Genomic DNA, 16,629 nt, shown 5'->3' on the forward strand with positions numbered 1-16,629 from the left:
GTTAAATGTTTAATACAGTACATACAGAAGAAGGAAGAGGAAATTTGCTAGTTTTGCTTTGTTAAATTGTTTGAGTTCTCTGTAGAGCTTGGTTATCAACCCATTGTCAAATGTATGGTGTGCAAATATTTTCTCCCATTCAGTATAGTGCCTTTTTGTCTTAGAGAGCTTATTCTGCAATGCAGTAGCTTTTTTAATTTGATGTAGTCTGAATTTCACATTCTCTTTTGTTTTTCTTGCTGTTGGAGATGAATCCACAAGACATTACTGAAGGCTATCTCATGTTGTGTCTATGATTCTTCTGTGTGTTTTACAGTTTCAGGTCTTACATCCAAGTCTTTCCTTGAGTCCCATTTGCTTCTAAGATTGTTTTCCAACCCTTTATTTTGAGCCGCAGTTGCATTTCCTGGAGACAGAAGAAAGCTGGACTCTGTTTTCAGATCCAACCAGTCACTGGATAATCTGATCATTAAGATTGATTGGTAAATTTTAATGCAGTGTAATTTATATTGGATCAAATTGATTCTGTTAAAATATTAATTTGGTGTTTTGTGGAGAACAGTTTTATTTTTTAAAAAAGAATTATTTATGCATACAAGAACTGGGGTACAGGCCAGAGTTGGGGGGGTGAGAGGATTCACCAGAGACAGAGTGGGGAGCAGAACAGGCAGACTGACAGAAATACACTGCTGAGGGGAGCAGCAGGCGAGACAGGAGATGTCTGCTATGCCATGTGGGTAACTCCCTGGTCAGCTGGGGATCGAACTCATGCTGCAGAGGCGGCAGATAGCTTCACAGTGTTGTATTTAACCCCTTGCACCACCAGGGAGATCCAAGAACACTTTTAAATGAATGTATTTTTCTAGTATTTGAAAGTTCAGTGTCTGAATGAAAAAAAAGTATTTTGAAAAAATGTATCGATTCTTACGACAATAGATTTTTAACTAGAGCAAGTTACTCTTTAGTATTTTTCTGCATTTTGCATCTTGTCTGTTGGACAGAATACTAACACTTCATAGTTTTTATAAAATGGCCTCATTGTTTTGAATGCTATCATGAGTGAATTTTCAAATTAAAATTAAGCTTCAAATGTCCTTGTCTTAGGGAAAATATTGTGAAAATTAGGCCATCTGCTGAGGTACTATAGTTACACTTGGCCCTCAGAGGATGTTTGGCACACTCTGTTTTAGCATTCTGTTGAATTATACACCCACAAAACAAGTTCACCTTGATCTTTTACATTAAATACAAAATATCTCAGGGATAAATCTGACATAAATCTAAACCCATGACGTTTCTATCTAAAGAAAGCAGAAATAAAATGAGACTTTGGGTTTGATTATAATAACATATCATAGGAGCCAGAAGCACAAGTCTTGAGGCTCTAACAATCAGGAAGAATGGCAAGCGCTTCTGGACAGAATCAAAATCACTGCTCAGCAGTCAACAGCAGCAGCCCTCTGATGGAGGGCAACCTCCCCACCTTGACACTGTCTGGGAAGATCCGAGTGACAGTTACTTTCTTCCTTTTTCTACTCTCCACAACCTTTAATGCATCTTTCTTGTTAAAACTTCAGAAGTGGATTCAGAAGAAAGAGAAAAGTAAAAAGCTCTCAAGAATGAAAGTGCTTTTAAAACATTTGACCTTAGCCAACCTGTTAGAGACTCTGATTGTCATGCCACTAGATGGAATGTGGAACATTACTGTCCAATGGTATGCTGGGGAGCTCCTCTGCAAAGTCCTCAGCTATCTGAAGCTTTTCTCCATGTATGCCCCAGCCTTCATGATGGTAGTAATCAGCCTGGACCGCTCCTTGGCCATCACGAGACCCCTAGCTCTGAAAAGCAACAGCAAGCTCGGACAGTCCATGATTGGTTTGGCTTGGATCCTCAGTAGTGTTTTTGCTGGACCACAGGTAAACCATTGCCATGAATTTGTTAAGCTATGGAGAGTATCGGTTTCCTATCTAAATTTACATGAAGGTCTTGTCAAAGGCAGTACTATATTATCTTTAATAGTTTGGACTCTGAAAGTCAAAAAGTTAAGTTTCATCCTGTGTCTGCTCTGTTACCATGGGAAAATTTCTTAATCACTCTGAATTTCAATGCTTACTTTATGCAACCTTTGTGATAGGATGATTAAATGAAATATGTATTCAAGTGTTTAATCCTTTAATAGTCTCTGCTACATAGTAAATTTTCCCTCAAATGTAGTTACTTTCAAATCTGACCTCATCCCCATTTAATTCTTCCATCTATTTTTCCTTTACTCTGATTGATATCGATTCTGTGGTAGCTAGAGAGAATGTTTAAGAACTATGAACTTTCTAAAATAGAACTTTCTAAAGTCTCAAATATGAAAAGTTATAAATTCTTTATTTTTTATATAATAGAAAGTATTTCTAACTTTTCATACTTGAGACTTCTTGAAAGGAAACTTCAAGTAGTCTGTCACTGTAGTTTAGGAAATTATTCTTTTTTTTTTTAAGATTTATTTATGCACAGAAGAGCTAGGGTACAGGCCAGAGGTGTGGGGGGTGAGAGGATTCACCAGAGACAGAGTAGGAAACAGAACAGGCACTTTGACTGAAAATCACTGTTGAGGGAAGGCAGGAGAGGTCTGCTGAGCCATGTGGGCAGCTCCCTGGTTGGTCAGGGACAGAACCTGTGCTGCAGAGGCTGCAGACAGCCTCATAGTGCTGTGTTCAACCTCTTGCACCACCAGGGAGGCCCAAGAAAAGGTTCTCATGAAATAAACATCTGCTTGGTTCTATTTCATGTTGTAATGTTGATTGCAATCAATGATGGGCAGTCTGCAGTTTGAAAACTACTGATTGAAAGACATTTCTTGACTTTCCCAGTGTCTCTTGGCCTGCTAAAGTCATGTCTTTTTACTAAGTCCAGTTTTTATTAGAGGTTTCAGCCCTGTGACTACTGTTACATGCATTTGTTGGGGAAGGAAAAGAGAGCAAGAGGGCTTTTCATTTATAGACTGTGACATATGTCCATTGTGTTTCAAGCTTCAGCACATGCTATGGATTAGCCCATTAACAAAGGCTTTCCTGTCAGGGCTGATTTATCTTGAAAGGGAGAAAGATTACATTTAATCTTCATCCTTTGTCTACATATTTATTTTTTAGCATTTGAGGAATTCATATCTTGGTTTAAACAACCAACAAGCTAGTTGTCATAACTCAGGTCTGGGAATCTAGGATAGATGACATTTTACAAGAATTCAGAATGACCAAAATTCATAGTGATCACTTTGATTTTCCACCTTCCTGATTAGTAACCTCAGAAAATACAGACTATGATAGTTTGGGATCTATTTTCAGAAGTTTCAGGATACTGCAGCCATACTTTGAAGCCATATGAGAGCCAAGAACTTTTTTAAAAAAAGCAAAATTCTATGTAGAGCCCCAATAAATGGAACAGCTATAAGCAGACCTGCTCTGATTAAATGGGGAAAAGGAAGACCTAGGCTTTTGCTCTGCCATTTTCTACACCCAGTCATAGTCTCTAAATGTCAGCTCTCCCCACAACAAAATTTGAAAGGGAATAGCAGAAATAGCTTGGGCATTGAATTTAAGCAAAGTTGGTTTCAAATATCCATACTGTCTTACCATCTATGTGACACTGAGTAAATTACTTAAGTTTAAAAGGGTAATTTTAAATAATAAATTATAAAAATAAGGACACCCCCCCCCACCCCGGTGGCGCAGCGGTTGAGCGCTGGGTTGCGAAGCTGCCAGAAGCTTCTGCAGCGTCTGTTCGATCCCCAGCTGCTCCCCGGCCAGTGGAGGAGGGTCCCACATGGCGCGCAGACCTCTTCTGCCGAACGCTGCTCCCCTCAGCAGTGTACTTCGGTCTGCTCCCTGCTCTGGCTCTGGTGAATTCTCTCGCCCTCCCGCGCTTCTGACTGTACCCAGTGCTTGTATAAATAAATAAATAAATCTTTAAAAAAAAAAAAAAGAAAAAGACTAAATTCCATTTAAAAAAATAAATAAATTATAAAAATAAGATAAGTAAAGTCATTTAGTATAAGACATTATACCTAAACCCTCAGTTAAGGCTCATTCCTTCCTAGTTCCTTGCCTTTCTTCCTTCCATCCTAATAGGAAATTTTAAGTCAGGAGTGACAATAACAGGGAAATATGAGAATGAACATAGATGTCTCTTTAAAAATATAGCAAAGAAAATTGCATTGTAAAGGTTAATTATTTCAAACTTCTCACAATTATACCACTCATTTTAACTGAGAAGTAAAACATGGGCAACCTAAAGCCTAGTCAACAAACAGTCTTCTTCACTCTGAAAACTATTGATGTATATGCCGGAGCAGAGTTATTCAAGTCTAGGAGGCACTGTTTCTAAAAGTAAAAGAATGAACAGAGAGGAGTGAGGGAGAAGGGAACAGAGGGTTAGGCAGAAAAGAAAAGAAAAAGAAAAAGGAAAAGGCAATAAACATGTCATGAGAGGAGATCTGACTTTCAATGATCTGTGGTTAGGCTGGTAAGTACATGTTGGGAGGAAAGCATTTTTTAATTGGGTGTGTCCATATCTAATTAAAAATCACATGGTTTCCAGTGACAGTCATCCAAGACCACAAGAATTCCAGAGTAGCAGATTATTTGCAGAAAGAGTTCATGCCACTAGCTTATCTGTGTTAATACAGGGCATTATCATAGTGACAGCCTTTAATTCTATAGTTACCCCAGAGCTTCAGGGAAAATGTATGAGCCTTCCTTCAGTATTTGGTGTAAAGATGTGTGGTCTGAAGATGTGTGGAGGCTTGCCTTGACAAACTGAATTTACAGGGCTAGAATGTACTGCTGAATCTGACCAGATTAAATTCATTACTCATCATATATGTACAATATGTACCATTTGCCAAAAACTGTACTGAAACATAGTAATAGCAATAAGTAAAAACAAAAATGAAAAAATAATGGTCGCGATGGTAAATGATCATTATTGAAGACATAAATACCTGCCAGGAATTATGCTAATGCAGTTGCATGCATTATTTCATGTCAGTCTCCCAACAATCCCATAGGTACAATTACTATACTGTTTTTGTCAGGAAGTAACTAAAGCTAAGAGTGCTACGCAATATGACCAAGATTACTGTCTAGTAAATGGAGGTGTCAGCACAACCAGTTAACCATACACCCAGAGCTTTTAATGTCTATTCTACACCACACTGGGAAATATTGTCTATTTCTTCCTGCAGGAGGTTGGAGAAAGAAAAGACAAGAAAATCTCAAGTTGAAAATAGATGGTTAAGAGAAATCAAGAAAAAAATATGGCATACATTTGTGCATATATAGATAAATACGTATGGAAACAATTTATAAATTGTGTGTCTCCAAAATTTTATTATAATAATGGCTAAAATTTATATATGTATTATGCATGTATATTATATGCATATATATATGTGTGTGTGTATAGACAGATAGATAAATAACTAAGTGCCAGACCCTATTCTAAGCACTTTACAATATTAACTCATTTAATTGTTATGACAACCCCTAGAGGTGTTACTATTAAAATCTCCATTTCATAGCTGAAGAAAATGAAATATGTCATTTCAGGATAATTACCTTTAGAAAATATAAGGTAACGGTAAAATTAATGTAGGATAAATTGAGGGTTAAAATAATATTCTAGGAATATTCAATTCTGCAGACTTTAAAGAAAAACAGATTGCTCTTATTTATGGCAACATTAAGCTAACACTGACGAAAACTGGAGCCAGGCATGAAAGGGGAGAAACATAAAAAAACTAAAGAGACAAGATCCAAGGACAAAAGAACCACTGGAAGTCAAGCAGACCCCAAAACTAATCATTGAAATGAATATGAACTTGGAGTAAATAACAAACTACAGAAGTAAGTCTGAAACAAATTAGTTTATCACAAGTAAGATACTGAATTTCCATAATGCTTTACTATACCTCTCATTCAGAACTTATCACACAATCTAGGTGTCATGTATGTACTACCCGCCCCCAACACACAGAATATTTAATTATCTGAAGGCGGTACATGTCTGGTTCATTTTTTATAACAGAGAACACCTAATATAGTTCTTTGACAAAGGAGTTGCTTTAAAATAAGCATCTGGGGCCTCCCTGTGGCCCAAGGGTTAAAGTCTCAGTGCTATCAAGCTATTGCCAGCCACTGCAGCATGAGTTTGATCCCTAGCCAGGGAGGTGACCCACGTGGCACAGCAGATTTCTCTTGTCTCGCTCTCTGTTCCCCTCAGCAGTGTATTTCAGTAGATCAGCTGTTCTGCTCCCCACTCTGTCTCTCCTGAGACAGAGTGCTGCTCTGGCCTACCCCCCAGTTCTTGTACGCATAAATACATAAAAATAAATCTTTAAAAATAAATAAAATAATCTATTTAGAAAGTAAAGATGATAACCAAAAGCAAATCACAACATAGGTTTAACCCTGTATGGAAAGAGAATGGTCCTATGAAAACTTCCATCAGTCAAAATGACCTAAGGTGATGAAGCAATTATCAGGAATTAATTAATTTTTTTAAAGATTTTATTTTTATTTATTTATGCTTTCAAGAACTGGGGTATAGGGCCTCCCAGGTGGCGCAGCGGTTGAGCGCTGGGTTGCAAAGCTGCCCGCGGCTGCGGCGCCGGTTCGATCCCCGGCTGCTCCCCGGCCACCAGCGGAGGGTCCCACATGGCGCGCAGACCTCTCCTGCCGCCCGCTGCTCCCCTCAGCAGTGTACTTCGGTCCTTCTGCCTGCTCTGCTCCCCGCTCTGGCTCTGGTGGATTCTCTCGCCCTCCCGCGCTTCTGACTGTACCCAGTGCTTGTATAAACAAAACCTGCAAACAAACTAAATAAATAAATTAAAAAAAAATGCCTCTATTAAAAAAAAAAAAAAGAACTGGGGTATAGGTCAGAGGTGTGGGGGATTAGAGGAGGGAGGACCTTATTATTGATTTATATGGAAAAATTATTGCATATTTTCAGACATAAAAAATAACCCACCACGTCACAGCAAACAATCTAAAACCTACAACACTAATATATAGTAAAAGCAAGAATGATGTGATATTCTTAACCTTAATGAAGTAGTTCCCTGGGAACGAGCTTGGTGGGCTTTTATCATAGCTCAGCACACAACTGCCTTTATATCACATGCTGCAAAAAAATGCTGAAATCCAGTTTCACAGTTTTTCCTTTTTTGTTGCAAAATAAAACTACTCTGGTTAGCAAAAATAGATGCTAACTTTTTTTTGTAAAAGTGAAGGATAGTAGCTTGAACTTTTATTGAAAGTTTCCTATTATGACTAAAAATATGAAATATTAAAGTGAAAATGTGGCTCAATGCAGAGTAGAACGTCAAATTTGCATCATCTGGTCCCAACATCAACTGGGAAGGTAAAGAGAGAAGGGGTAAAGACTTTAGAGATATATGTGTAAGACTCAAGTTCTATGTGAAAAGAAGACTTCAAATCCCATCATTTGTCAGCTCAAGTTCAAAAATGAATTTCAAATAACTTCAGGTTGCAAAGAAGTATTGAAACGAAAATGTCCACTTTATATTGTGGGACAATTTGCTTCTGAATCATAAAATAGAATTAGCTAAATGCATGTTTGCGGTTCCTGACTTTACAGTTGATCATGTGGTCATTTGGCGCCCTCTAGTGGATTAATTTTAGATTTCTTTTTTGCCTTGAAAACTGAAAAAAATGCTCTGAAACTGAAAATCAACATTTTGTTTACAAATTTTTAAAAGATTTATATTTAATACCATTTATTATATTTTCTTAAATTACATGGAAAAACCTGTACTTTGGTTTGATTTTGGTTATAATCTTTACTTACTAAACAGATTCTTATTTTAAAGCAACCCCTTTGTCTAAGAAATATATTAGATGTTCTCTGTCACAAAATACGAACCAGATATATCCTGCTATCAGATAATTAAATACTCTGGGGGGAGGTTTAACACGTATGTGATACCTAGGTTGTGCGATAAGTTCTGAATGAGAGATGCAGTAAAGCATTATGGAAGTTCAATATCTACTGGGAGTAAAATAGTAACTCTACAATAGAAACCTAACTGATTAAGTTAACATTGCCAATAAGTGGAGTATTTAACAACTTCCGCTTCTTCATATAACGAATTGAGAGGAACTCAGCATTAACTGGAAAGGATATATGTAAAAATGAACTCAAGTTCATTGCAGTACAAATTACAATAATCAAGTTGTGGAAACTGTAAAATTACTATTTTACTCCTTGTAATGAATAATTATCCTGCAGGTAGATACTTTGAAATGATGTAAATATCCAGTTTTTGTCAAATTTTCAACAATATTTTGCCATCCATTTATAAATTTTACCTGAATCACATTATTATGACCATTTGTTAGTCAGTACTTTCATTATTCCATTTACATTTATAAACCAGCTTGTACAAATTGTACAGTCCTTGTATTATTCTTGTACAGTAACCAAGAATTTTTTTCTCTCCCCATTTATTTGTTGTGTTGCAATTTTTGTCAGTGTGGAACTCATTCTTACTTTAAATCCTTGGTTGATCATTTTTTTGCAATGTTAAAATAATTTCCAAAAGACCACAATCTCCTATCAAGGGCTTAGTAATTACTCTGGGCAAAAACTTAAAAGAATAACAGGATATAGGAGAGAAAACTCACAGAAAAAACATACAAATAGTGTTTGAAAAAAGTAACAATTTTCAATTAGTTTTGTTTTTCCATACAGTTATACATCTTCAAGATGATCCATTTAGAAGACAGCTCTGGACAGACTAAAGGTTTCTTTCAATGTGTAACACACTGCAGTTTTCCCCAGTGGTGGCATCAAGCCTTTTATAACTTTTTCACCTTCAGCTGCCTCTTCATCATCCCTCTTCTTATCATGTTGATCTGCAATGCAAAAATAATCTTCACCCTGACACAAGTCCTTCATCAGGATCCCCACAGTACGTATTCCTTAGATTTGATGCCAATTATGGATAAATGGTTTTGAAACAGCAATGCTGAAAGCAAAGTATCATATACTATCTGCCAGCTACCGTTCTAAGCAGCTTACATATATTAACTCACTAGTATTCAAAATCCCCCATGACATAATACTTTAATTATACTTTCATTATCCCCAAATTACAATTTAATATATTCAAATGTTCTAAATTTGTACCATGGTATTAAAGATGAAATGACAATGAAGAATTGGCAAATTGTTCCTGCTGGGTCATCACATTGCTGTACCAAAGATGTAATTTCTAAAATATACCAAAATACAACTTTGTACTTTGTAATAAGCCTAGTTACTAACAGACTTTTTAAAATTAAGCTATTCTGTCTCACATTCAAAATACCTCTGTGCATCCAATATAACTACGTGTATGTCTGTGTGTGTGTGTGTATGTGTGCGCACGCATTAGATATGTGAAATACCGTTGAATATATAGTTGATCCTGTTCAACATCACATATGTAGTTGTGCCTTTTTGGGGTTCAATAATCAAGCACATTCTCAAAAACTATACAAAGTAAACATGGTAATGTTGGTATGATATCCAAAAGACATGCTATCAGCAGCATAATGCATGTTATTCCCTGGTACACTTAACAGGAAAATTGTTATGGCATGATTACTGTCAGTAAACACTTTCAAATAGAAATAATTATCATGATGCTTTATAATAGATACTTGGGGAGCTCCCACTTGCCAGCATGAAATGATATTTGATATTTCCTAAAAAGTATACTGTATTGCAAAATAATTTGCTTTCAAAATCTTATCCTAGAGAAATTCAGTACTGTAAGACATACTGAAAAGGGCACATTGTGAATATGAAAAATATCCTCAAATAAAAATTAATCTAAATAAATGTGAGTTATCCAAAACCTGAAAAAAAAATCAAGAAAAGGGGAATAGCTAAATAATACTAACATAGATATAGTCATTTAACTTTTTATTTATTCAACAAATAATTACCGATTACTCCTTTTGGCTGGAAATTGTGCTAGATGTGGCTAACATGCTAAATAAAACTGCTTAGTAATTATCCTGGTTTCACAAAGTCTATAATATAGCAGAACAGTCAGATTGCAAACTGAAATCCAACCATGAAAAGTGACCGTTCAAAAAAAGGCAGAAGCACAGTGTGTTGTAGGAGAGTCTATAACCTGTGTTCACCTTTTTAATGTGTTCACTCTGTGGATTGCTTTATTACTTATATGTCACTACAGTTTACAGATATTAAGGATTAATATTAATTAACCATTTCATCTTTAACTCCGTACTGCAAATTTAAAATTTCAGGAATATAATTAATTAATTAATGTGTGAAAGGAACAAGGTCCATAGTAAATGGTAATTACATTTGTGTGAATAAAAATTCAGTATCAGTCTGTACTCTATAAATTACTTATCATTTTTCATAAAAAAGTATATAATTAAAATATCATGCATGTAACTGTTTTCCTCCCTATTTCTACTGTTTAGTGATCTTTAATAAGAAGTTACAAAATGACTATTTCTGAATGACATTATCTCTTCCCCTCAAAAACTCATAGTATTTGAAGTGAATTTTTTATTATTAAATAGCAGTTTTGGACTATGAAGTACAACAGATTTTGAGTATTTTAAAGCTTCAGGTTTTTTCTTTAAAGAACTAAATTTAAGAACTCCATGTAGGATTCTGTTGAAGTCAGAATTCCATTAAATTTAGTGAATTTCTTTACAAAGGACATGTTAATATGAAAAGTGAAGTTATTTTGAATATCCCAGAAAGAAGATAATTTTGGCCAGAACACTTCCGTCCATGTGTGACCCTCATTATTCTACTGTCAGATATATTTACATAGTGAATATAATTCTGTTTAAATTCAAAATTCAACTTGGTTCAAACTCATTCTACTCTCAAATTTATGTTTTAAGAATTTGAGCACCCCCTTATTTCTTTTTTTTAATATATCCAAAAAGGCAAATTTATTATGCTTTTTAAAAGGGAAGGGAAGAAAAGGACGCTTGCACAGACACAAGCAGGCAGAAAGAGCTGCCTCTGAAAGTGACAGGTCTGTTAAAAGCGATGCCTGCACAGATGCAGGCAGGCAGGAGAGCTCGCCATATTTCAAATCCAATTAGTCTAATGGAAACTTACTTCTAAGAACACTATTATCTCTAATCTTTTCCATTCATTAATGTGACATGGGAAGGGGGGGGAATTTGGAATATAAACATGCCTTTTGTCCAGGTCCAGATCATATTGCCCCAAAATATGCCACCACAGTACACTGATTACTTTGAAATAAAGAAACGGTCAATGAATGAATGATACCCTAAATCTTCCTTTCTCCTAAAAACAGGATTTTTCTTTGACTTTCCTCCTAGCTATTCTCCTTGCAAGCAGAAAATAAATCTTAGGTGAAAGGTATCCCACTTGCATGAAGATGGATAGACACAGGGACAAGAAGCTAAACAAGCTTTGCTTAATTCATTAAATTAGTTGTCCAAACAAAATTTTAGTGATGTATTTGTCCATTTCTTTAAAGAAAAAGCTGATGCTTTATTGCTTCTTTGTCTACAAACCACATAAATGGTTTGCTACGGTCATTTCATAGGTTCCATATTTTATGGCCCTCCATGCATACAAAATTTTTTTTTTAAAGATTTATTTATTTATACAAGAACTGGGGTACAGTCAGAGGCGTAGGAGGGTGAGAGAATTCACCAGAGACAGAGCAGGGAGCAGAACACGTAGATAGACCAAAGACACTGCTGAGGGGAGCAGCAGGCGAGGCAGCAGAGGTCTGCCATGCCTTGTGGGTATCTCCCTGGCTTGCCAGGAATCGAATTTGCGCTGCAGAGGCTGCAAACAGCTTGACAGCATCACAGCGCAGCGCTCAACCCACTGTGCCACCGGGGAGGCCCCATGCATACAAAATTAAACTTGTCTTTTCTCTCCCTAATCTCTCTTGTGTCAAATAGGGGAGGGAGAAATCCCATAAAGTTTTCCCTTATATTTTCAAACATATTATTATTATTTATTAAAATAATGGAAATTTCCTCCCATTATGTTCATTAGTTTGAATTAGTGATTATTTCTTCCTTTTTATCCATTTTGGTTTTATAATAAAACCAATATTTAAACATCTGCTCTTTTCTCTAATAGAACTACAATTGAATCAATCCATGAACAATATACCGAGAGCTCGGCTGAGGACCCTAAAGATGACAGTTGCATTTGCCACTTCATTTACTGTCTGCTGGACCCCCTACTACGTCCTGGGAATTTGGTATTGGTTTGATCCTGAAATGTTAAACAGGGTCTCAGATCCAGTAAATCACTTCTTCTTTCTCTTTGCTTTTTTAAACCCATGCTTTGATCCACTTATATATGGATATTTCTCTCTGTAATTGATAGCCTTCATAGAGTATCATATTAAGAAAAGACAAAGATAATGAATTTCTATATTTGGGAATGATAAACACAAAAGGTGCCCCACAGCTACATTAAAAACTCAAGGTTTAAGGTTATCAACTTTATTCTTTAAGAGATTGCATAGTCTGAGGCTCAAATCAAGGGGGAAAAATTCTTGAGAAATAATAATAAAATATGTTTCCTTCATCATAACTTCTAAATTAATCTCTGTGAACTGTAACACATTGCACAGGTTCCTTATTGCTTTCTCCCTGAATAACAATGTACAAATTTTGAAAACAGCCATTGCCTGAAGCAAAAGATTCCAGAAAGTAAGACTAACAAAGGACAACACAGTCTTAATCTCAACGTTAATGTTTTTGGGAGAGCTTTTTTTTCTAAAAGGGCTTAGCAGCAATTACCATCTTGAACTACAATAATTTACAGAACACAGAGGCAGTGTTTCCCATGCCCATAGATCAACCTCTTTCTGTGTTTTTTTTTAATACAATAAATCTAATACAATAAATCTAAATACAATTTAATACAATAAATTTATTAAATCTAATAGATTTAATAAATAAATCTAACTTTCTTTGTTTTCAAAAGTTTTCTGGTATTTGGTTCTGGTGTTCAGTAACCTAACCACCATTCTCTCCACTAATCTGACAAGACTTACTAATTTTCCTTCATCCCATTCTTTACCTACTACAGGTCATGAAGTGCTGTCATATGAATGGGAGTTAGAATTTGGACATAGGAGTAGACTATTCTTCTAGGCTGTATAGTCAATGGAATTTGTGATTATTAACTTTAGTAATAATAAATGCTTTAAAATATAACTAAAAAAAGATCTATACTGATTATGCTTTATACATATGTCCTCTCTCTTAACATAAGGGATTTTTTTCTATACTCTGATATTACCAAGTCCATAATCCATAAGTCATTGAGCAAAATAAATAAGAAATCAATCAAGGCACAAGCCAAAAGTTACTTGATATGTAAAAGGAACTCTGAAAACAACAATTTTGATATATACAGGTCAAAGAAAACAGCAGAGTATTGAAAAAAATAGAAGGAAAAACTCTCTATAAATGTGTAAATAACATTTCCTGATAGTCACACTGTGATATGTCCACACAATAGCTTTCAGAAAATGCCTCTTTCTACATATTCCATGAAAAAGGGGAGAGGATGAAAATAATGGAACTATAATATCCATTGAATGAGACAAGTCTTTAAGGGAATCAAAAGAAATTCAACCATTTTCTAACATTTCAAAAATAAGTAATATATTATCATATTCATATTATATAGAGAAAGTGTCACAGAAAGATAAAATGTATTTTTTAAATATCTCAGGGTCTGTAGAATTATAAAAAGTAAATGCTAAATAGACTCATGGTAGGTATCACATTATTTTTCTCTTATCATACATTCAGTTTTTAGTGTTGTACTGTGTGGCACCATTTCAATTCATCCAGCAGAGTGTATTAAAATAAAAGAGACTATAGAGTTACAAAGATTCATTATTCACAGATCCCAGAAGAAAGAGTGGGAGATACAAGAAGTAAGGGAAAGGGCATCCTCTGCACCATCTCACTGCAAACAGGAGATAGAGCACAAGACAGCAAGCATACATTTTATATATTTTTTGATATATTTTTATCAAAGGAACATTGGTTTATAGCACTGTGTGAAGCTCAGGTATGCATTACTCATATATTTCAACATCAGTGTACATATCATGTTCACCACCAAAAGTCTAGTTTCCATCTACCACTGTACGGTTGACCTTCTTTACCCAATACCCAACACCTACCCCTCTAGGAATCACCAATTTGTTCTTTGTAACTAGAGTTTGTTTTTGATTTCTTTTCTTTGCTTTCTTGCATTCTTTATAGTCCACATACGAGTGAAATCATATGGTATTTGTCTTTCTCTGTCTGACTTATTTTACAAATTATTATCCTTTCCAGGTCCATCCATGTTGTCACTATCAGCAAAATTTCAGCTTTAAAAAAAATAGCTGAGTAGTATTCCATTGTGCATATGTACTCTGCCTTCTTTATCCATGAATGGACATTTAGGTTATTTCTATATCTTGGCTATTGTGAATAATGCTGCAATGAATAGCAAGGTGCCTATATATGTTCAAATTAGTATATGCAGCAGAGATTACTAATTTTTTGAGGACTTAACTTTAACTTGTTGCTTTGATAGTAGCCCTGGGAAAAACAAAATGGGAACTTATGACAAACTTCCTAAAGACTGAATTCCATCCATACTCTGGGTATGAATAGCATTATTGTACTATAAGATGCTGACTAGGCAACAACCCAGAAAAAACAAAGCTGATTTGCTCAAAAATTATTTTTTTCAAAAGTTGTTTTCCTCATCACACACAGATACAAGACACAATCTAAGGGCTTTGTTAAATACGTATTTAATGAATGTATCTTAGTTTGACTCTTATATGTTCAACAAACTCTGCTAGTTAGACATTATCTCATGCATTTTTTGACATATTACCTAAAGGGCTATTCAAAATCTTGAATGCTGGGCTCTTTAACTTATGGCCCACGTACAAAACTGTATTTCAAAGCAACTACATTTCTTTTATTCCTATTTGTATTATCTTACACATGTTATGCATCACCCTAAGAGGAGTTTATAGATAGAGCCAGGCTGGAAGAAACTAGTGTCACAATTTGCTTAATCACTATTTTCAAACTTAGAAACTGTAAGTCTCCAAATATAATGAAAAATTTGGCAGAAATAATAATATGACTGTTGTGATCCATTAATTACAAAGCAAAATTCATAGACCAGAAGGTAAACCTGACTTTTAAAGATATAACTCTTAACAGAATTTAATACTCAATATTCTAGTCATTTACTCTATTTCCAGTCATATAAAAGATGAAAATTCCTTATAAAAAAGAATATTATGTCCTGCAGAGAGAATCCAATATAGTAGGTAATTAATATTCTGTCTTGGTTGTCTCCTTTACTTAGTGTATAAAACTGGTTTAAAATTTGATTTCCTCTTGCAATTCAATTTAGTAAAGAACTGATATGATGAGTGACAATGATTTGAACAAATATTTCACTAACTCAATTTTATCTTAAGAAATAACTGGAAAAATACCAGAGCAGGAAGTTTTCACAAAAATTATCTGTCAGAGGCCATAAATCTCTGTGAGTTAGGAATTTCCTTAAAGTGACCAGGTCTCAGAATTTATTTGATAGACACAAAGTAGTAACACATATGGGCAGTAAAAATATATTTAGAATTTCATCTATTTTACCCTTAGCCTAATTTCAACCAATTCCTTGATCTTGTCTGATTACTATAAATTATGCGTATAGGAAACGAAATAATATTATTCAGTTTACTCTCTAATTAAAATTAAATCATTTAAATAATCAGTTTAAGTATTATGTTAATATATTAAGTTATCTGTGTGCCTTAAATTGAGATTCTCTACTATTACCAAACAAATTCATTTCAGCTTGTCCACTAACTTTGCTGTTCTGTTCGTGAAGGTTAACAGTGTGTAGTTAGTTAATAGTATTGCTGCACTATTAACTTCTTTGTTTGACAAATGTACTGTGGTTATAGAATATGTTATCATCAAGGGAAGCTCAATGTCTTATTTTGCGTCTTATTTTTAAAACTTTTCTCAAGACCTAAAAAATTACAAAATATTTTAAAATAAAATTAGTTTTACATGCCTTTAGAATGTAACTATGTATTCATTCTTCTATACATATGTATATACATACAGCATAGGGACAACAAAATGAAGGAGAGAATCCAGATCAAAGTGAACAGGTAAAGAGTAAAGAAATCACAGAAACCAAGCCAAACACTACACAAAAGCTACAGAACAAGCAGCTCTCTAAGTTTAGAAAAGTTTTCCTGGCACCCAAAGAAAGAAAAAATCAACTTGGCCTAAGACAAGTAAAAATCTGCTTGTCATTCCTTAGATATAGGTAATAGGTACAGACAAGGCCATCTGTAAGGTAACAGAAAAGATTTCTATCAAGAATATGCTGTAGTGTCACAAAAACTCCCACTTATTACTGCTTTTTTTTTTTATTCACAGAGTATCCTTTTCTCTAAAATTATAGATTGTCAAAAAAATTGGTCTAGGAAATTCTTAAAACTGAAATTGAAATATTCCTCTTGAC

At 34.8% G+C, this 16,629-nt stretch overlaps 1 protein-coding gene across 1 annotated transcript; it reads left to right on the plus strand.

Annotated features, from left to right (window-relative positions):
• Nucleotides 1-1,400: 1,400 nt before the first annotated feature.
• On the plus strand, nucleotides 1,401-12,425 carry GNRHR (gonadotropin releasing hormone receptor; the record flags this gene model as incomplete). Its single annotated transcript, XM_084233732.1, has 3 exons — nucleotides 1,401-1,916; nucleotides 8,761-8,980; nucleotides 12,181-12,425. The coding sequence occupies 3 exons, from the start codon at nucleotides 1,401-1,403 to the stop codon at nucleotides 12,423-12,425; spliced, it is 981 nt and encodes a 326-aa protein (XP_084089858.1).
• Between the last annotated feature and the right edge of the window lie 4,204 nt (nucleotides 12,426-16,629).

This window comes from Talpa europaea (assembly GCF_964194135.1).
Source record: "Talpa europaea genome assembly, chromosome: 5".
NCBI classification, from domain to species: Eukaryota; Metazoa; Chordata; class Mammalia; order Eulipotyphla; family Talpidae; genus Talpa; species Talpa europaea.